We start from the raw sequence: 22,201 nt of genomic DNA, 5'->3' as shown, positions 1-22,201 counted from the left end.
GTGCAACACACACATAAAAAAAATAAAAAATGTAAAACAACAAAGTACAACAATTGATATCCTGTATACAGCAGGGAACCCACCTTATATACAATGAACTATATCATCATTAACTACATATTTATATTGTCTCACATACATTAACTTAAGATATTTTTTAAAATTAGGCCTATTCATAGCCATTACCCTAGTGGTGTCAGGTAGTTTATTCCACCTTTGACAAGCCTGATAAGAGAATGCTCTTTTACCAAGCTCTAATTTTGTCTTTGGCATTACATAATTTGTGCCTGTAGTTATTCTCATATTGACAGAACGTCTATCTCTCAATGGAGTCGGTCATAATATACTGTATTACCTGTCTACAGTTTCAGCAACTTGGACTACCGGGCTTTCAAGTGACATAACACACCCTCTGGCAGCCATATTGGAGGTCTTCAGCTCTTGGCCAACAATGGCTGTGAAAATATAAAATATGTGTTTTTCTAAATATAGACAACTTGGCCATCTCAGCAGAACTGAATCATTTCTGTGCTATCTTTTGACTAGGAACTGATTATTCAATCACTGATACATCTGATTGATTTCGTGTTTAGATAATGTCAGCTTGTTAGCTAGCTAACCATATTATCTGGTCAGCTAACCATCACTGTCAACACATCTGATTAGCACACTAGCTAACGTATTAGAAGCTAGGGTTGGTAGCCTAGTGGCTAGTTGCATGTTAACATTGACATCAGCTGGTTTGCTAAATTAGCCTGCTGGCTAATTAACAAGCTCACAAAGCCAACAACAAATTTGTTCAGGTTAACTGAGCTGATCTTCTCAAGCTATACAACTCACAGTGTTTTTAGAGTAGAAACTAAAGATGACCCAGTTATGTCACAGTAACCTAAATTTGGAGCCAAATCTCCCTTATAAGACTATTCACTTTTAGTTATGATGTTACTGAATGGGTCTATAGCCACAGTAGGCTACAGCAATCATTTTCATGTAGGCTATTTCATGAAATGCAGATTACATGCTAGATTGCATTCCTCCACCACAAATTGGATTCTGTGACAATAACATGAATTGGACATGGCATTTTCTACTAAAGGTTGGCTAACGGTGAAGTTTAGGCAAGTAAACGACTTTGGTTAAGATTACTGTTAAGGTTATGGTTACATTAAGGCAAATAAAGTTAAGGTTAGGGTTAAGGTTATGGTTAGGCAACTAAATCAGCTTGGTTAAGGTTAGGGAAAGGCTTTGGTCATGGTTAAAAACTTAAAACATTAGCTAAAAATTGAAATTTGTGTGTAGCCTACTATGCACATGGAAGTTCAAAACATGGAAGTAGAACCTGACAACAAGATGTCAAGTGTCTGGTGATGTTCCTGACAGAAATTGGCTAACCATTTCACAAAAGGGCAGTAGCTGAAACTATCCTCAAAAACGCTGACAGTTTGAAATTGTTCATGCAAGGCAATTAAATTATGTAGCAAAACAATGAATGTGCTGCTCTTAAAATACTTGTGATGATCATTGTATGAGTATTGTTTGAAAACAAAAATATCAGCAAAAAATCAAAGCAAATTCTAATAATTTTAACATTAGAAAGGCCAGTTGGAGGGGATAATTCATGGAGGGCCATTTTGTAAACTGAAATATTTCAATTCTAAAATTCAAAACAGCAGTCAGTTGATCTTTCAACAGTAACTTGTTTGGAAAAATAATACTTTTAGCGCATTTTGGGAATTAACTTTTCACATCTACTTGTGTATTATATAGACCAGTGATTCTCAACCTTTTTCACATCAAGGACCCCTAATTTAGTCCACATTAGGACCATGGATACCCATTTGATGAGATTTTGTCTCTCGGACCCAAATCTGAGAATATTTTTTATTGTTAGATATGATTTGTCCAGATATATTAGATATAATTTTGATCCAGAATTCCAGGACTATCTGTGGTTAGAGATAACAGTGAAACTATGATCAAAACAGTCATTCTTCTGCATTCTCTAGTTGTGTTAACTTCTTGTAAATGAAATAATGGTGAAGTTTAACAATTCATCCATTTGCTGGGGACCCCCTGGAACCCCCTCAAGGATCCCTGGTGGTCCCCGGACCCCACATTGAGAACCACTGATACAGACAACAAACACACACACACACACACACACACACACAGCATGGAGACAGCATTTGAGAGTGTTGCATTTGCATTTTAGGCTGCTCCAGGCTGCTGTGCTGACAGCTTACAAATTGGATCTGATTTATGGGAAACTGCTGCCAGGACCTGAGCTTAAACAAGCCCTTTGAGACTGTAACAGTGATTAAGGGCTATACAGATAAACTTGACTTGACTTGACCTGACATTTGTGAACTTTATTTTAATACTTGGGTCAACTCACAGGTGTTCATGTAATATTTATGTCTACACAGCAGAGGAACACTGTGTCAGTGCTGTAGGAGCCATTCATGTTATTATTTTGGGAGGTTACTTTTCACCACTAGTGGGCAATATCAACTCTGAAGGTGTCATACGGTCTCTTCTAATAAACTAATATCTAAATCTTATAAACAAACCGTGCAGCTAAACTGGATTTATTGGCCCACCAAGCAACTTCATGAACCATGACAACATTGGATTTGTCTTGGGCATCTAAATTTGAAGACAGACTAAGCAGTAAGAAGTATTCTAACTCAGTTCTGATGATTACATGGTCAAACCAAACCCAGGTTTGACTTGACTAACCAGGTTAAGAGGGGAATTCTCCCTGCACGAAAACATAGCCAGTGTTCGGTATGTGTCTTTTTGACTTGTGAAACAATGAGACTTTTTGAGGGGCGGTTTGAGAGAAATGATGTTCCTTGCGAACACAACAGGGGTCAAAAAGGTCACAAAAACCCAAACAAGAAACCAGAACCCCCAAACTCTGACTGCTTCCCCTTGTGGGACGGTTTGCCAATGCAGTTTCAGCAGGGAGGAACTGGGCAGCATAGCATGTCTGAGGACCTCTGTGCTTTGATGGTCACCTTTGGCTAGTGCAGTTCTAAAATTGGATGTAGGCAAAATGCATCTATTGATCGATTGTTGGTGCTTTACATTTTGTTAGGACACTTTAGTTTGCTACTAGTAAAAGCTTTGTAGAGCTGGGGTGTTGCTTGCCTTATTGCCCTGTCTTTTCTCTGTCTTGCACAAGTTCCCTTTTCATCTTAAGCAAGACCTGCATTGGCCGGGCAAAACTGCCAAAAGTATTTCAGCTTAACTCCCTTAACTTTTACCATTCATTCCTTATGGTAGTCCTTATAACTCTTTTTGGGCACTGTATTGAGAAATGGTGGTAGGAATCCCTCCATGCATGGCCAAAATGTAGTGAGGGGGATCATTCAGGGCTAATGCCATGTTAATATTGGCTTCTTTTTTTTTAAAGAAAGTAGACATCCCTACATGGGTGGCCAGGATGTAATGAGGAATTATTCATGTTAATAAAGGCTTTTTTTTTGCTGGATCAAATGTTGGTCAAAGTATAGAAATGGATCTAAATCAGCTTTCGTCACCAAGCTAATCTGAATCAGAATCTGCGTTAGTTTCTTCCCCCTTTTATGGCACAGCAGCTGTTTTAGGGCACAGGACTGCCCAAGTCCCATGAGCAGTGTGTGTGCCCAAGAGCCTGAAAACATCTCACAGGGACTTAGTATCTTCTGGAACCTACATGAAAAGAGGGTCCAGTACCATTTATGGACAGAAGGTCATGGGGTCAAATGGCTGCGTTTGTGGTCTGGCTAAACTAGGCTTGCCTTGCTTGTTTAAGAAAGTACTAACATTTTCTGGGCATAATGATGAATTTTCTGGTTCAGAAACTACTACACAGTAAAGCCCATTTGGTTTTAAAAATTAAAAGACTTTTTATATCCCCTCAAAATCATGTACTAGCTCCAGATTTTACATCTTGATGACATCTCAGTTTTAAGTTAAATTTTCAGTTCAAATTTGAGTTGGTTTATCCTAGTCCAGTATTCCCCCCTGATTTTGGCCAGTGTATTTCGTTGCATATTCCATGTTTTCCAATAGTGTAGCTGGTCCCAATCCTCTAAATACAATACAGACACGATGCTGCATGCATTGATCCTTTACAATTATGCTGCCTTTTGTCATTTTTCATCTGCCACTCTTTGTTTTGGTTCTACCTTTAAGTGAAAGAAGAGAATCTAATTTCCAGTTGATGTGTTGGTCTGGATTAAATACTGCTTTTAATGAGAAAAGATACAGAACACTAGAACTCAACCACTGACAAAACCTTTCCATCTGACTGAGGTCTGTCATATTACATGTTGATACAATGTAATTATTATGAAATTACATGTCAAACCATGTAATTTCACTTATAACATATGTGAAACAGTTATTATGTTGTATATAATTTATCCAAAAGGCAAAAAGTCTTATGTGCCCAGCTGAGATCTGGTATTTTACCATTTATGGTTGAAACTGGGCGGTATGTCAGTCTGGAAGAAGAAAAGCGGATTTGTTCAATGTGCTGTTTGACTGATATAGAAAATGAGTTTCACTTTGTTTTCTATTGCCCTTTGTTTAGTAAGATAAAAGCAGATATTGATTTTGTAAATATGGATGATGCACAAAGATTGAGTTGGCTGTTCGTTTATGAAACATTTAGATTAGCTCGTTACCTGGAGAAAGCCTGGGAGATGAGAAAAAAAGCTCTTTATCAAGATAAACTGTAAGTTTGTAGCAGTTCTTTTCAGTGTATTGTTCATTTAAAACCTATCATTTCAAATATGTTATTTGAAAGAATATAGTGGTACTTTATAATGTGGTAATTTATTTTATTTATGTATTTATTTATTCCTCTTATATGTATCACCGGAAGATGTATGTTTTGTAAAATGGTGGTGTCCTGTAATCTCATGTGGGATGGGCCAGATGTTTGGCATGACACAGAAATAAAAATAAACTAACTAACTAACTAAACTATTATGCACAAATGTTTCAGCTGCATTGTTTTCTTCAAGGCAAAGAGACATCGTTTCATAATAAGTGTCAGCAAATCCAGAGAAGAGTGTATGTATGCATGTGGTACTATCCCTTCATTGATCTCATTCAAATTTTCCTCTAATAAAATAGTTGAACACATGCACCAAGTTTAATTTCAGTAATACAAAGTAAAAGACACTTTAGTGAAATAGGTTTGGATTGGAATCAAGAGAAAATATGCTTTAAATCAGGATGAATAACACACTTTACATGATGAGGTCATGATGTCTGTGCTGTGCTGCTCAGTATTGGGGAAGATTCCCTAAAACTGGAATTTATCAAACTACTAACTTCCTCACACCACAGGAAGTTCAGTTGCATTTGAACTACACTTAACTACACACCTCCAAAATACCATACAGAGTGGTATAAATCTTTCCACTGTGGCTTGTTTGGTTTGTGTGTGTGTGTGTGTGTGTGTGTAGTGGATGTGCAGAACGCAGTGTTACCCAGTGCGAAGGTTTGTAGCTGTTGTGGTTTTGGTTTGTCCTGATTTTGGCTGGACATCAATCACTGTTTTGGTCCTAGTTATGGTTATATTGCATCTGTCTGTGCTAAAACTAGTAAAACGGTAAATATCAAATAAATATTAAGTTCATGTTTGGGTGAGAATTATGGCAATTTTTTATAATTTTTCATGTGCTGCAGCCCATCATCACTGCCCATTCCTCCTGACTGTCTGACATTAATTCAGAAAGTCAAAATGAAATAGAAAAATGACTTTTTTTTTTTGTTGTTAGCTACTTCGCCAGATCATAACGTACACTTAAATATAAATGCTCAAAATTTTTACAAAATTTGTACTTTCAACATCAAGAAAAAAAACATGCATTAAATGGGAAATACGCATTAAATTAATGGTAAAAGTTAAGGGAGTTAAGCTGAAATACTTTTGTCAGTTTTGCCCGGCCAATGCAGGTCTTGCTTAAGATGAAAAGGGAACTTGTGCAAGACAGAAAAGACAATAAGGCAATACGGCAAGCAATACCCCAGCTCTGCAAAGCTTTCACTAGAACGTGTCCTAACAAAATGTAAAGCACCAACAATCCATCACTAGATGCATTTCGCCCTGTCAGGAACGTCTACATATAATCTACAACCATCAATATCAATATATTTTAATATCAAAATCCCATTACTGAAAACGGCTCATCTTTGGTGGTTACTTCATGCCCACCAGCAGGCGTACATATAAATTCCTATATAATAACACCGATAATACCATTCCATCATGTGACAACTTCAACTCCAACTGCATGCACAAAGTGTTAACAAGCATTATCATAGACGTATCCGGAATTCAGCAATTATAATTATTATTATTATTATTGGTAGTAGTATTATTAGTATTAGTATTGTTATTATTTGCATTTATTGCATTTATTTACATCTATTTGCACTGTCACTGTTGTTGTAAATACTGTAGTTTATTATGTACATTACCTTTTTTTAATCTTTTATCTTAGTACCTATTTCTGCTGTATACTTTTCTGTACTTTTGAATTATGCTTGACTTCCTTGCCACTGTCTGCCAGTTGCTGCTGTGGTAGTGGAATTTCCCCAAGGGGATCAATAAAGTGCTATCTCATCTCATCTCATCTTATCTCACCTCATTTTATCTCATTTCATTTAATCTCATCTCATCTCATTTTATCTCATCTCATCTCATCTCATTTTATCTCATCTTATCTCATCTCATCTCATCTTTTCTTATCTTATCTTATCTTATCTCATCTCATTTTATCTCATTTCATTTAATCTCATCTCATCTTATCTCATTTCATCTCATCTCATCTCATCTCATCTCATCTCATCTCATCTCATCTCATCTTTTCTTATCTTATCTCATCTCATCTTATCTCATCTTATCTCATCTCATCTCATCTCATCTCATCTTATCTCATTTCATCTCATTTCATCTCATCTCATCTCGTCTCATCTCATCTCATCTCATCTCATCTCATCTCATCTTATCTCATTTCATCTCATTTCATCTCATCTCATCTCGTCTCATCTCATCTCATCTCATCTCATCTCATCTCATCTCATCTCATCTCATCTCATTTCATCTCATCTCATCTCATCTCATCTCATCTTATCTCATCTTATCTCATCTCATCTCATCTCATCTCATCTCATCTCATCTTATTGAACTCTTGAACACTTTGAAACAGTCCGTCCCGCTTTATGTGCCCCCGATATTCTGCTTCAACCGGAAATACGATGAATGAATGCAGCAGGAGACCGTGGACAGGATGTGTTGTTGTGTCTTCATTGTGTCCTCTGGTTCCACCCTGACCACAGCTACACAAACCTGATATGACTCAGCTTTCCTTTCTTATGTATTCATTCTATTGAACTCTTTGACATTTTTGCACATTGACACTATTGCACGAGTATTTCTTACTGCATACTTCAGCGTATTGCAATTTGCACTCCACTCTTATTTCTATTTCTTTTCACAGTTCCTTGCTCTTATTATATTTCATCTTATATTTTTGTTCTTTATTCAAATTTGATATTCTCTGTTTCTTATCTTTTGGAAAAAAAAATCTCTATTCTCTATCTGTATATTTTGTTGCATTTAGACTAGATTGTATTTATTATATTTCATCTTAATTTGCATTTAGCATAGCCTTGAGGGTTTAGGCCACACTGCATTTCACTGCACATTTTGGATGAGCATGTGACAAGTAAAGCTTTTAAATGAAGCCTTCATTCATAGGTAGTAGTTTCCCTACCTTAAAGAGCAGCTAAACCTAAAGGGATTTCATCAGTCTGGGTGTCAGTGGAGAGTTTTAGTGTCCTGTGATGCTCTAAAAGCTGTTTGAGAGGCTTTTCCACTCTGGCAAGAATAAAATTCTGGGAGAATACACTGAATATTGTCATTTTTGGGGATTTTAAGATGCTCACTACTGGTTATCAGTGACTTTAATATATGTTAGCATCAGTATCGGCCTTCAAAAACCCCTATCAGTCAAGCCTTAGCCACAACCGCGAAAAGAGGAACAATGGCCACAAACTGCCACAGCTTGTAGATCGGCCAGCTGGTGAGGGCAACGGAGAAGCCAGTAACTTCCAACAAGAGCAAACAACATAGCAGCACAAAATGTGGAATAGCAACAAAACAGAACAATGCATTTTCTGTCCACCCCATGCCACAGATGTAGATGTGTGTGTGTTTTATGGAGGTCGCCTCTGTCTCGAGAGGGACGGATGTGGTGAGCCGTTCAGCTTGAAAGAGGAAGCACAAGCTCGCCCCTGTGCTGCTGTTATTCTCTGAGACCGCTGAGGAATGGAGGCGGCCTGACAGGCTTCACTGAAGGTAACACAGCCACTTATTAGAACTTCGAAACAACTAAATCTAGGTTAGAGCATCGCATAGAGAGATAGCGGTTTCAAAACTATAGGAGATTATTCTTTATCGCAAACCGTATGAGCTTAGGTACAAATCATGGTTCTGTTTCTAGCGCTCTCTCCCCCCACTGAAGTGGATGGAGAGGAAAAGTTTTAGAAAAGTTGAAGAACTAGAAATGCCGTCAAAGTGAAATTCAGCAGCTTTTAGAGGCTCAGTAACTGTTTAATCTGAAAACCTTTACGTATTTACTCCGTCTAGGTTTTTTAAGGCAATTTCAAGATTTTTGATAAGGTGGGTGAGCTGAATGGTTTCATATAACAAGCCAGTGGATAAAGTATAAATGGCATCAACATGATATAAACAGTACAATAAAAATAGGACCTTCTGATCAATTTAAAGCAGGTTATAGATAAGATGTCTGAAACAAAGTGAGATCTATATCAACAAGCCACTTCCTAACCCTAACCCTAACCCGCTTCTTAACAGTTGGAATAGCATGGACACAAAATTATTTTATATTTTTTTATATTTTTATTTTTTCAAGTGGACAAAAAGAATCAGTAGGACACACAAATTTGATTTGCTGCACATTTAAAGTTCATTCATAGCTCAACAGTCTAAATAGCATTTGTGTCTAAGCATGCAATGAATAAGAAATATTCATTGCAAAGTTCATTGAAAGTGTTGAAATAAACAAGGAAATGAGTGATATTTAAGTTGCAAGATGAATCATTCAGCACCGCGCAAATACAAATTGAAGAGGATACATGTTTTTGAAGAGCTCTAATGAAACACAGTTGAACTGGAGCTGGCGTTTGTGAGAACATGCATTAAGAAATGGTGAAATTGTGATTTTGCTCATTCATCATTTAGATCATTGTGTTACACTTTTTAGGAAGGGGTGGTTTCAGTCTTCTCACAAAAATGGAACTACGGCATATCTCGTTTTTCTGAATATATGGTAACACTTTACAATAAGGGTCACTAAGTTAAGGGTTAGTAAGCAGACGTGGTACTAGATAGTGTAAATGGCGGACGTTTACATTTTACATTCTGTCTTTGTCTTTTCCAACCGATCCAAATCACCTCATTGATACATTGAGGTCTTTATGTATTTGAACACATTGACATTTTGGCTCCGTAATGATGCGTGCATTAGGCGTGCAAAATGTCTGGCCACTTTGATTTGAAGCCATTTTCAGCCAAATAGGTAAAGATCCTTTTGTACATACAGTAGTTTAATAGGCTGTTTCCCCACTAATTTTCCTATTGAACTCTATGGGGAAAATGCTCTGTACAGTAGCAGAAACATGTTAATTTGAAGTTGGTTTGCTAAAGTTAGCTGACCATGTGTGTCCAAGCTGTGTAGCTCCAGCTGAATCCAGATGGAGATACACTGACTAACTAACCCTAACCCTTAATTAACAGTTAACTAATGTGTCTGGTAATCATTTACTAATGGTGTTCATGTTAACTAAGGTATTAATTTATACATTATTTAATAGTCATCTTTATAAACTATTAAATAATGTATAAATTAATACCTTAGTTAACATGAACACCATTAGTAAATTACACATTAGTTAACTGTTAATTAAGGGTTAGTTAATGCTTATTAAGCATGAACTAAGTCTTAACTTAGTGACCCTTATTGTAAATTGTTACCAATTTTCCTATTGAACTCTATGGGGAAATGTTCTATACAGAAGCAGAAACATGACAATTGGAAGCTGGTTTGCTAAAGTTAGCTGACCATGTGTGTCCAAGCTGTGTAGCTCCAGCTGAATCCAGATGGAGATACACTGAAATACCATAAGACTGAGACAAATGGCTGACAATAAGTTATCCAGAGGTTAGTGATGTAATAGATATGAGGTCTGCATCTGTTAATCACATATGGCTGACAAAAATTCCCAAGTTAAAGCTGATTTATTAACTACTACACACCCAACGACATGCTAGCATGCTAGCTTTTGTACAAATAATCAGCTCTCTGGGCTCGCTGTATCAAAGCATCATTCATACTGTGTTGTTGCAATATGATAAAATTGCTTGCTAATTGGCAGTATACCTGCAAGATTCAGATAATCAGACGAAATGTGACTTCAGCCAGGCTTTCAGTTGCATTTTAGCCAAACACATCCTGTGGTTAGCCTTGTGTTGTTTACAGGAAAACACCAGCTACTTCAGGCATGCGAGGGCCACTGTAGGTGAAGAGGTGGTATTTGACTGCAGACTTGTGTAATCTGTATAACTTGTATAACAGTGGTTCTCAACATGGGGTCTGGGGACCACCAGGGGTCCTTGAGGGGGTTCCAGGGGGTCCCCAGCAAACTTATAAATTGTTAAACTTCACCTTTATTTCATTTACAAGAAGTTAACACAATTAGAGAATGTAGAAGAATGACTGTTTTGATCATAGTTTCTCTGTTATCTCTCTACCTACAATACTGATAGTCATTGGATTCTGGACAAAATCATATCTAACAATATATTTATGTCTTTTAGGTATGATAGGCAACTCCAGTCTGCTAGATGCAGTCCTGACGCTTGTGTCGGTGGCGTCTCTTAGTATGCTGTCTCTTCTATGTCTGTGGTGCAAAAGGAAATCCAGTAAGTGCATTTGTGTTAGATAACATGATCCAAATCTGACTCTAATGTGGCTCTGGTTTTACACCGCTTTGATTGGAGGGTGCAGGCCGATGTTGAGTGGGCAACTTTTGACGCTGTATTTGTGTTTTGTTCCGATTTTTCAGCCTGGTCTCACAGAGTTTTTCTGAAATGAGCACAGTGTTTTTATATACAAGTAATGTGAGAGTGAAAGGGTGAGAGAAGTGGGTTTCCTTAACCCTAAACTGAAACCTAACCCTGACCTAATTGTATCAGTCGCCTAACCTGCCTAACTGAAGTTTTCACTTGTCTAAGCTTAACAACGTGACGAACACATGGAGATGTTGCGTCGATTTCATGCTGTTGCCACATAATCCTTTCATGGTGGAGGAACATAATGTTCATAACATCACTTATGCCAAACTGCAAACCCACCTCCTTTTTAGAAGACAGGTTGATTATAATGCCCAGTTATATGACATCATCTAGGATGTACTTGTAATTGGAAACAAAAATACTCGCACCTAGAATAAAGGAATATTTGAAAGTAAGTGGATTTTGTTATCATGATCACCTTGCATTCCGGGGTCTATTCCTAGGACTTTTATAGCATAACATTATTCAGCTATCTAAAGCATCAGTGCAAACATCAGGTTTAGGCGTCAGTCCCTCAGAATCAAAGAGCGAGGGCTTTTTCTAGAGCCGCCATTTTAAAATCCACCCATCCATCCCCCGACCTCCACACCATTTCATTGTCAAACTACTGCTTCTTTCTAGTCGTTTCTAGTCCTCTAATCCTTTCTCTCACATTCTGTGCACAGAGCACGCAGTTTAAGACATTGCACTATGAAACCAAACCCCTTAATTTTATCCCTTAAATGTCCTTAATTTCTCCATTACATAAACATTAATTATCCATTAAGAATTTAGTGGTTAGTATCATGTGTGTATAAGGGATTTCTCCATGGTTTGATTCGTGGAGACACTAGTAATTAAGGGATTTTTCATGCCTTTTGTGCATGGTTTACAGGTTATTAATGAGTTATTAATGGAAAGTTCCTGTCTCCCTGAATTTTACATTAAATTGGTAAGTAAGGAGTCAAAAATTAAGGGGGGTTTAAGGAGGTTTTGATGGGGTCTCCTCCATTAATAACTCCCTTAATTAATTTTAAGGGGATTTTGCATGAATTCATGGAAATGTAAGGTTATTTTAAGGGATTACTGGTTCGTAGAATTGTGTGTGTGTCATTTCACACAATTTCAGGAGACCAGGCTGGTGGAGTTTCCCTTTAAAGGTGCTATGTGTTGGTAGCCTCTATCTCACGCCACTGGTATTGTTAGCGGTAGCCTTTCTCCAAATTACGACCACATATGTTGGAAGTGATTTTGGTGGCATGCAATGTGAAATGCAGTGCAGAGGCCAGTAGAGGTCGCCAATCTTCTCAGAGATGGTCGTGTTTGTCTACAATAATTGTACTAATGTCTCAAAATGAATAATGCACTGATTTATTGATTTTTAAATCATACACATGGCACCTTTAAAATCTATCGGAATTTGTCTGCGGTGAAATTCTTTCTGGGCTGCACAGTTGTAATTACGGTAATAGTGTTATATTAAGTGAGAGGGTCATATGCTACAATTTCACTGCTTTTCCTTTCTTGCAGAGATCATACATGAAGAAAATCAAATATACGATCCTCAGACATTGTGAGTATTTATAGTATATAATGTTTGTAGTCACTGGATGTAAGATATGTTGAAAAGAGATGTTCAGTACACAGACACAGTGGTTATTGGAATGAATCAAGAGGTTTTTTTTTTTTATTAAATAACATCTCAGCATTGTATGACTTGCTGTAAAATAAAAATAAAAAAAGCCACATGTATCATATTGTTTATGCTCCAGAATCCAAAAACACCTATGTGACTTAAGATGGGCACTTTGTTTTCACAAATTGTTTTCTTTCAGTTACAATATTTTTGAATACAGTTAGTTACTGTCTTTCAGTTACAATTTGTATGAGTTCAGTTACAATTACTGACTTGCAGTTACAATTCCTCAGAGTATGGTTGCAATACTTTAGAGTAAAGTTTAGCTCCATATTACTGGATGTAGGCTTGGGGATATGGTCAATGGTGAGGTGGGATTAATACATTTATTTTTATAATGCATTAAGGCCTTGAAATTAATTGCAAGAAATAACTTGACAGCACTAGTTTGTATTTCAATGAAGTGATTTATTGATTTTTTTTTTTTAATTATGAAAACAAAACTCTATCTTGACAGCCAACGTGGGGGAAGCAGATTCGCTGTGATGCGGTCAAAAACAGGTAAAGTAAATCAACGTAATTCAGCCTCAGCTTGTTTGCAATTATTACTCAAGACAAGTTAGAATGTGCTTGTGATGATAAATCAATCCACAAATGCATCTTTGTGTTTAGACAACGGTGACACTTGTTTTTCCTGTGTTTTTTTTGTTCCAGTCACCAGGCCCAATCAGATACCTCCAACCACAATGTATGTACATCATGATATACATCAGCCAATTCCTTCTGGTCAATGCAACATTAATACTGATAGTTGTCTAACCCAGTGATTCTCAACCTTTTTCATATAAAGGACCCTTAATTTAGTCCACATTAGGGGAAATCTGAGAATATTTTTATTGTTAGATATGATTTTGTCCATAATCCCATGACTATCTGTATTGTAGGTAGAGAGATAACAGTCAAACTATGTTCAAAACAGTCTTTTCTTCTACATTCTCTAATTGTGTTAACTTCTTTTAAATGACATAATGGTAAATTTTAACAATTCATCAATTTGCTGGGGACCCCCTCAAGGACCCCTGGTGGTCCCCGGACCCCACATTGAGAACCACTGGTTTAACCTACCACAGGAGCACACAATTTGTGCGATGCAGTGATTACAAACCTAACCTGATCACATTCATAGATGCATTATAATTAGGGTTTGACTGGTATGGGTTTTTAAGGCTGATACTGATATCTTTGGATTGAAGCTGGCGATATTTTGTGCCAATATTCAACCTTTATATTTGACCATTTTCATGCCAAAAAAGTATTTAGTGTTTCCCCAGAATTGTAATCTTGTCAGGGAGGAAAAGCCTCTGAAACAGCATTTAGACCATGGGACACTAAAACTCTCCATTGAAGCCAGAAGAAAAGAAATATTTATGCATATTTGTGTGGAATCTGATGAAAATGTCTCATTAGAATCAATTCAGGTTAAGGGCTTTCCATAGACAACCAGTATACTATTGATCAATTCTACTATAAATATGTAATCAGTCAAACTGCATCATATCATGATATCAGACTGGATCAGATCCCGTTTTGAATTAAATGACAATGTCGACCCCACATATCAGCAAACTAATATATCAGTCTACCCCTAATTGTAACAGCCTAACCCGAATTCTAACAACATGTTATTGAGGGACTCTTTCTCTATGGGGGTCATACACAACTTCAGTATGTAGAATAAATAATTTAACCTAAAGTGAAGTCAAAGCATTGAATTTGCAGTCTACAGTAAACTAACCCTACATTTTCCAGTGAAGCTCCAGTGGAGCCTGGACAAATTGCACAAGGTAAGCTTTTTCATGTTTTTCAAAGCTTTTAAGTTTAAACACAAAACATGGAAGCTCATTATAATGCCAGAGATTTGGACACATTGGTAGCCTACTTAGACCCATGGAAAAAGGTTTCATTTTAACATTGCTATATTTATTACAGATGTGAATGAGGAGCAACCGAGGTATCAAAATTTCACAGATGGTAAGTAATACATCAAATTAATTACATTAATACAGAAGATTATTTCAAATATTTATCATTATATAATTACTACATTATTACTAGAAATGCCCTTGGTGTAAACTGTGACCAATTATGTTGATGCAGCTCAAATGGGGAGTCTTGAACCAACATACGTGTAAGTGTTTCAGATCCTGTGATAACCACATTTTCATAAATAAAAAAAATATATATATATATGTCACAGAATACGTTAATGTACACTTGGTGGTCACTTTATTAGGTATACCTCTCTGTTGACTCAAACAGTTCAATCCTTCGGCGTTACATGGCTGTGATTGGGTATATAAAGCATGCAGACAGGGTGGAGAGGTGCCCTTTTGAACACGGTATGATGGTTGGTGCCACACGCACAAGTTCACCTCTGAGAAACAGCTGAATGGAGCTGAGAGAGGTCAAAGGTCAGAGCAGAGTTGAATGGCAGGACTAGTTCAATCTAACAGCAAATGCCATCCCGGTACAACAGTGGTGTGCAGGTGTGAATCCTGGTTTCTGATGTGACATGCTAACGGGTTAACATGAATCCTGGTTTCTGATGTCATGAACCTGGTTTCTGATGTGACATGCTAACGGGTTAACAACATGAATCCTGGTTTCTGATGTCATGAATCCTGGTTTCTGATGTGACATGCTAACGGGTTAACATGAATCCTGGTTTCTGATGTCATGAATCCTGGTTTCTGATGTGACATGCTAACGGGTTAATATGAATCCTGGTTTCTGATGTGACATGCTAACAAGTTAACATGAATTCTGGTTTCTGATGTCATGAATCCTGGTTTCTGATGTGACATGCTAACGGGTTAACAACATGAATCCTGGTTTCTGATGTGACATGTCAACACGTTGACAACATGAATCCATGGATCCATCCTGCCCGGTGTCAACAGCACAAGCTGGTGGTGGTGTACTGGTGTGGGAATGTTTTCTTGGCTCACAAGAGGCCCCTTAAACATTGTTGCTGACCAGCTGCCTACTGTACCTTCATGGCTACAGTCTAGCCTTTTTCAAATGGAAACTTCCAGCAGTCTAAAGATGGTTCCAGGAACATGATAGGAACTTTAGTTCAGTCCAGATCTGAACCCAGTAGAGACCTTTAGGATGACGTGGCGCAGGATGTTCGCAGCATGAATGTGCTGCTGAAAAATGTGCTGCTGAAAAATGTGCAGGAACTGAGTGACACTATGGAGTCAGTGTGAGTCAGAGCTATGGAGATCCCCGTGCAATGTTTCCAACATCTTGTTGAATCCAGACCTTGAAGAATTCAGGCAGTTCTGGAGGCATATGGTCGTACCTGGTTTTAGTCAGATGTACCTAATAATGTGGCCACCGAGTGTATTTCTATCTACATATTGTACAATGATCCCTAATACATGTTACTTTCCAAAGACTGTGATGCATGCCATGTCTGTATTGTTTTGCAGAGCTCCTCTCCCAATGTTAGTGTATGAAAATATTGTAGAGATTGAAACAGAGATAACTGGTGAGTAATTTTACTATTATTCTTGCTCTGTTTCTTACCCTTTGTGAAATGAGGTAAAATAAAACAGCAGAAAGAAGTGAAAATATGTCGATCAGCAATCTTCCCACACACAATTTGGATTTGATAGCTGTGCTATTGGCAAATATACTGTTTTTTACATGCATTGTAAGAATCATGTTATTTTTTTTGTAGATGCTGATCCAAGTGTCTATGAGAACGTTATTACATCCTTATCAATCAATAATGGTATGTTCAATTTTAGAGAATTTGTATTATCATTTGTTGTATCAATTTCAATTAAGTTATGGTTATATTTCACATCACTTCTACCATGCTGATAAAAAGTGTGGACAGAATAACAGCTTGACTTACTTCAAACTGCTGTGTCACCAAATAGATGATGATGATTATGAGAACTCTGATTTCCTGGACCAAGTGGTGAAGCAGGAAGAAGATGGTAAGTGCCATAAATAGCATTAACCTTACCATCTAGTTGTGTTCAATACTTGAAAGGTGTTTCAAGTCAAGTTTATTCATACAGCCCTTCATCAAAGCAGGTCTCAAAGAACTTTACAGAGAATGAGCCTACCTAGATCTAACTGATCAACAATCAATCACAGAACAAAATGATGTAATACAGTATGCAACAAAATAAAACACAAGGAAGCAAAGCACATGACACTTTTCAAGACTTTTTTTTTTTTTTTTTACAAAATGTCCATATATGTCCATATGTATATATGTATACCGTATTTCCTCTAATAGTGGCCGGTAGTCAATTAAAGGCCGGGTCTCCGATAATGGCCGGGGCCGTGGTCGACACGAACAAATAAAGGCCGGGCCCAAATACAGGCCGGGGAAAAAAACAAAGGAAACAAGCGTGAATTCGCCATAGCTGCGACCACGTACTGTGCGGCTATAGGCCGCCAAAGGCTGGGGAAATTTTTGTGGACCAACCGACCGACTGACAGAGCGAGCTATAGAGCTGCTGGTCGCAGCTAAAAACAACGGTGGATACTGGTAAACTCCTGGCGGAAGTCTCTGGAGCATGCCGCCGTCGATTACCGTAATTATCGTAATGCATTGCAGTAACAAAAAAACGGCTACCTAACGAACCCAAACAGAAGCAGATCAGAAAACAAGGAGGCTTCGTACTAAAATATGAGCAAATATACTTATCAAACAGAGGGAATTAGAAATAAAGGCCTGTCTCTAATATAAGCCTGCTTCCAATAAAGGCCTGGTAGCCTCTGCAGTTGAGGTAAATAAAGGCCCGGGCCAATATTAGAGGAAATACGGTATAAATGCCTATAGGCCCTTTTTCACAAACATGGCTGCCATAGAAAAGCGAACATTCTGTCGCCCATAACTCCGACTGTGATCACCTATTTTGTGTTTCAACATAATGCATAACACAATACAGGTGTTTTCACTGACACATCTTTCTGTTTCTGTTGTCAGACGACTGCGCAACAGTGATTTGATCGAGGGTCACAAAATGCTAACGGTACAGAAAGTACCGTTAGCCTTGGTTAGCCAGTTAGCATGTTTTGACCGCGATCACAGTTATTTGTGCAGTCGTCTGACAACAGAAACGGAAAGATATGTCAATGGCAACACCTGTATTGTGTTATACAGGTGTTGGTATGTATGTATGTATGGTAGGTATGTTATGTTATGAGTGACAGAAAGTTGGCTTTTTAACATTGCTGGCAATGGTGAGAACTGAGCTTTACCCTGCGGAAGTAGGCCTACGGCAGCCATGCTTGTGAGAAGGGCCTATTCACATTATTATTGATTTTCTTTTGCTACTATCCAACAAGCTAGCAAGGTAGGAAACTAGCTAGCGACAACCAGGCTAAAACAAACCAATAATACTGTAGCTGGAATAATGCTAACTGCTAGATTGATCAATTTGAGCATTGAATGTTACAGATAGTTCACATTTCCTCCACATGCTTGTACAAGTTTGATACATTGGCTTGATACATGTATGCAATGCAACTGTGTAGTTTCTGATGCAATGCTTATAGAGAAACAACAAAATGTGTAGGCTACTCTGAATGTGATTTAAAATGTAGGGAAGTAGAATACTTCAGTCAAAACATAGCCTACTTAAGGATTTGTAAAATTACTGACCTCAAAAAAGTAGAAGTACACAAAAAAGCTACTCAATTAGAGCAGCAAGAGTAAATGTAATTTGTTACTTCCACCCTTGTCTATAGCTCCTCATTGTTTTTTTACACCCAGCCAGTACTACTCTTGCTTTTCAAAATTGTTGAAGTAGTTGTATATTACTCAGTGGTGGAAGAAGTACTCAGATCTTTTACTTAAGTGAAAGTAGAAATACCACAGTATAAAAATACTCTGTTACAAGTAAAAGTCCTGCATTCAAAATGTTACTTAAGTAAAAGTACAAAAGTATTAGCATCAAAATGTACTTAAAGCAACAAAAGTAAAAGTACTCATTATGCAGAATGGCCCATTTCAGAATAATACAGTATATATTATATTATTGAATTATAATTATTGATGCATTCATGTGTAAGCATCACTTTAATGTTGCAGCTGGAAAAGGTGGGGCTGATTTCCACTACTTTATATACTGCTGGGTAGCTTACAGTAATCTATAATAATACATCACAATTTATTAGTTGATTATATTTTGTATTAATAATCTGAATCTGCAAAGTAACTAGTAATTTAAGTTTTCAAATAAAGGTAGTGGAGTAAAAAGTACAATATTTCCCTCTGAAATGTAGTGGAGTAGAAGTATAAAGTAGCATAAAATGGAAATACTCAAGTAAAGTACAAGTACCTCAAAATTGTACTTAAGTACAGTATTCAAGTAAATGTACTTAGTTACTTTCCACCTCTGATATTACTTTCCACACCTCTTATATGACTAGTAATGGCTAAAAAATGAATAGTTGAAAGATTAAGACCTACATTTTGGGAAATAAGATGTGGGAGCCTGTCTCTATACAATGCAGCAGACTTAAGTTTTCCTTTGAAATATCTGTTAATCATGTTGGCTCTCGTTAAATACATTTGAATGAGCTCAGCAAGAGATACAAATACTTTTACTATGGAAATACAGCACAGTGAACACACAACTAGTAACTAAACATCTGCCCGTCTCTGACAGATGAGCCAGATTATGTGAACGCTGATGGAGCCGCTGCCTGATGTGGACACCACTGACCGCACCAGAGGATATGAGTGGAAAGAGTTTATTAAACACTGTTTGTGCAAAACTGAAAGTACTAGTCATGTATGTACCTGCTATATATAATGTGCCAAAGATTATCTGGACAACTGTGGGCAAAACATGCACATGCCTGGATTTTGCCTGTGAACTTTGATGCTGCCATCTAGTGGCACAAAACTATAAAACATTTACATGCATTCTAAAATGTACTGTAGATGCTTGTAATAAGCTCTACTTAATAAAAACATACTTTTTAAGAGTGTTTTTTTGTTTGTTCTGGTGTAAATGCTTTGCAAGTCAAAATGGAAAATTCTGATTTACTGACCTGATCCAAATTTTACTCATGTAAAATATGGAACACACTTATCCTGATTAATACATATTTTTAAGCTATTTTTTCCTCATGAACAAAATAGAAATAAAATGTTCCTCACTTTACAAATACTGAAAAAGCTCTCAAAGTTGAATATTTAATTAAAAAAAGAAATGTAAGTGTAAGTGTTGCGTTTGATCAGGCCTATAAGGGGAATTATTGGCTTGGAGTTTTTAATTAAGCATGACACGTTTACACTAAGCTGGGTACATTCCATCTGTTTATTTTACTCCATAGCAGAGGTGTGACCAAGTCAACTTTGCTCAAGTCCCAAGTCAGTCTCAAGTCTTAATGTAAAACACCAGTTCAAGGCAGTTGTTTTTAGTTTTAATAGGATAAAAACTTGGTAAGAGCATCATGAGTTTGATTTATAGAATCAGTTTCAACTTCAATAAATTCAATCATTCCATACAAATTCAGAAAACAGAATTTAAATTCAGTCGTCTGCTGGAACAAATCTCATCACTTTCAATCTAAGTCATTTACACAAACACAAGATCTCAAGTCAAGACTTTAGAAACCTTTTCAAGTCATCAAAGTACAAGTCAGAGTCAAGTCCCAAGTCACCAGAACCCAAGTCAAGTCAAGTCTCAAGTCTTCTCTTCATGCATCAAGTCTCAAGCAACTCAAACTGTGACTCAAGTCCAAGTCATGTGACTTGAGTCCCCACCTCTGCCCAATAGCATTACATAGTTGTTAATAGGGAGACAAGATGACAGCTGTATGTGTAGTTTAACCTTCAGCATGATATTTACATGTCTACCTTTAATTCTCCAGTAAAAAAAAAACCCATCTTATTTTTCTTTCCACTTGGTGCAATTTTCAACCCCAACCCAACCCCAGATAGTGGCAAAACAGCTCGTATTTGCCTTTTTTTTTTTTGCCACTGATAATGGTTTGCATCCTTCTAAGTAGATCCAGACTTGACTGCGCTGCTAGTGTAGCAGTTTTTGGAGATACTGGCTTCTGGTTAACGAGTCACGTTACTAATGGATGGGGAATTAGCTGGCAGCAGGGGGCGCTGTCTTGCTGCAGAGTGGAGCCAGCAGACCTGCCATCTGCAGCCAGTTTATGCCTCCTGATTTCCTGACAGATGCAAGATATTAGCTGATTTAACACCTTTAAGACTTTTTAAAACCTGGAATTAAATGAAAGAACAATTTAACAGACCAAATAAAGAAACACAGCTGTCAAAACCAGCCCATTTCTGGCTGAACATAGCGAAAATTCCCAAACTATAAATGGACAGGGTAAGAAAAAGGACACCAGGAAATGAATAGTTAAGGGAGATGAAGTCCAGCTGATGCCTCCTGTACTATTAAACCCTGTTGTGTTGCTTAGTAAAGCAGATGTATATTACACTACAAACCCTGTTCTGTATTAATCTAAGAGTGGACATGCAGCACAAAGAAACCTGCCATTGCATGATGAAGGAAGAGGCACTTGAGATAAACATAACCAATTATGCTAAGGTCTTTGAGCTAATTAATGCATTAATTAGTAAATATTTCTACGTCCACACACTTGTCTTCACATAACACATGACTGGTATTAATATGAATTCTATATCTTAAACCTTTAAGGAGCATAGATCTATTAGTTTCAAAACTACTAGAAAATCAGGTTTTTCCTCATTAATATGTAAATTTATGCAGCAAGGTGTTCCAATATCTGACTGTACTAATGATACACACATGTAAATACAATTTGGTGGACGCTTTGATCCAAAGTGCCTTACAGTACCATGGGTACGGTATATTTTTAACACAGTAATGGCTTTGAACCCACTATACAAATCCCCAAATTAGCTAATGTCATAGGAAATTGATTTTCCTTTGTTTCAGAAATAGAAATGTATGAATCATCTTAAACCAAAACCCAGAACAGATGCAGTGTGTAGTTCTGTAACATATAGGGCCATACAAACATATTAACAATAACCCTAACGTTAATTAACCGACCTGATCAAACACAATGGAATGCAATTTGATGTGTTGTGATTTTTTTGATTTTTTTGATTTCTTTTTATTTCTTGAGTATGTTTTTACTGAGACTTGTTACATGTGTTATATGTCTTGTTATATATGTTATGTTTTGTTGTGTGTGTGGACCCCAGGAAGAGTAGCTGCTATGTTAGTGGCAGCTAATGGGGATCTGAATAAACAAATAAACGAATAAACGAATCATGAGGCCGGGTCCTGATTATCATTGTTCAGTAAGATCTATGTTTTTGCTCTGAATCACCTTATAAACTTGCACCGTGACCCACCTCCATATCCAACAGC

The 22,201-nt window shown here is 37.2% G+C and overlaps 1 protein-coding gene across 1 annotated transcript; it reads left to right on the top strand.

Moving 5' to 3' along the window:
* Nucleotides 1-8,154: 8,154 nt before the first annotated feature.
* LOC139661846 (linker for activation of T-cells family member 2) lies at nt 8,155-19,792 on the top strand. The gene is made up of 12 exons (XM_071540413.1): nt 8,155-8,365; nt 10,907-11,011; nt 12,674-12,716; nt 13,297-13,340; nt 13,494-13,527; nt 14,589-14,623; nt 14,769-14,810; nt 14,937-14,967; nt 16,274-16,332; nt 16,525-16,578; nt 16,730-16,789; nt 19,481-19,792. The coding sequence occupies exons 2-12, from the start codon at nt 10,909-10,911 to the stop codon at nt 19,519-19,521; spliced, it is 546 nt and encodes a 181-aa protein (XP_071396514.1). The 5' UTR covers nt 8,155-8,365; nt 10,907-10,908; the 3' UTR covers nt 19,522-19,792.
* Nucleotides 19,793-22,201: the final 2,409 nt, after the last annotated feature.

The sequence above is a fragment of the Centroberyx affinis genome, unplaced genomic scaffold, assembly GCF_046629955.1.
Source record: "Centroberyx affinis isolate AG114_WGS23_722 - 3 ecotype Tasmania unplaced genomic scaffold, CSIRO-AGI_Caff_v1 ptg003631l_1, whole genome shotgun sequence".
Classification (NCBI taxonomy): domain Eukaryota; kingdom Metazoa; phylum Chordata; class Actinopteri; order Beryciformes; family Berycidae; genus Centroberyx; species Centroberyx affinis.
The sequence above is the reverse complement of the archived record's forward strand: the minus strand, read 5'-3'. Positions and strand labels throughout refer to the sequence as shown.

Coding starts and splice junctions, on each gene's coding strand:
- LOC139661846 (XM_071540413.1), top strand. CDS start 10,909: ATGATAGGCAACTCCAGTCTGCTAGATGCAGTCCTGACGCTTGTGTCG. Junction 13,528..14,588: donor CAGATACCTCCAACCACAAT/GTATGTACATCA, acceptor TACATTTTCCAG/TGAAGCTCCAGTGGAGCCTG. Junction 14,624..14,768: donor GCCTGGACAAATTGCACAAG/GTAAGCTTTTTC, acceptor TATTTATTACAG/ATGTGAATGAGGAGCAACCG.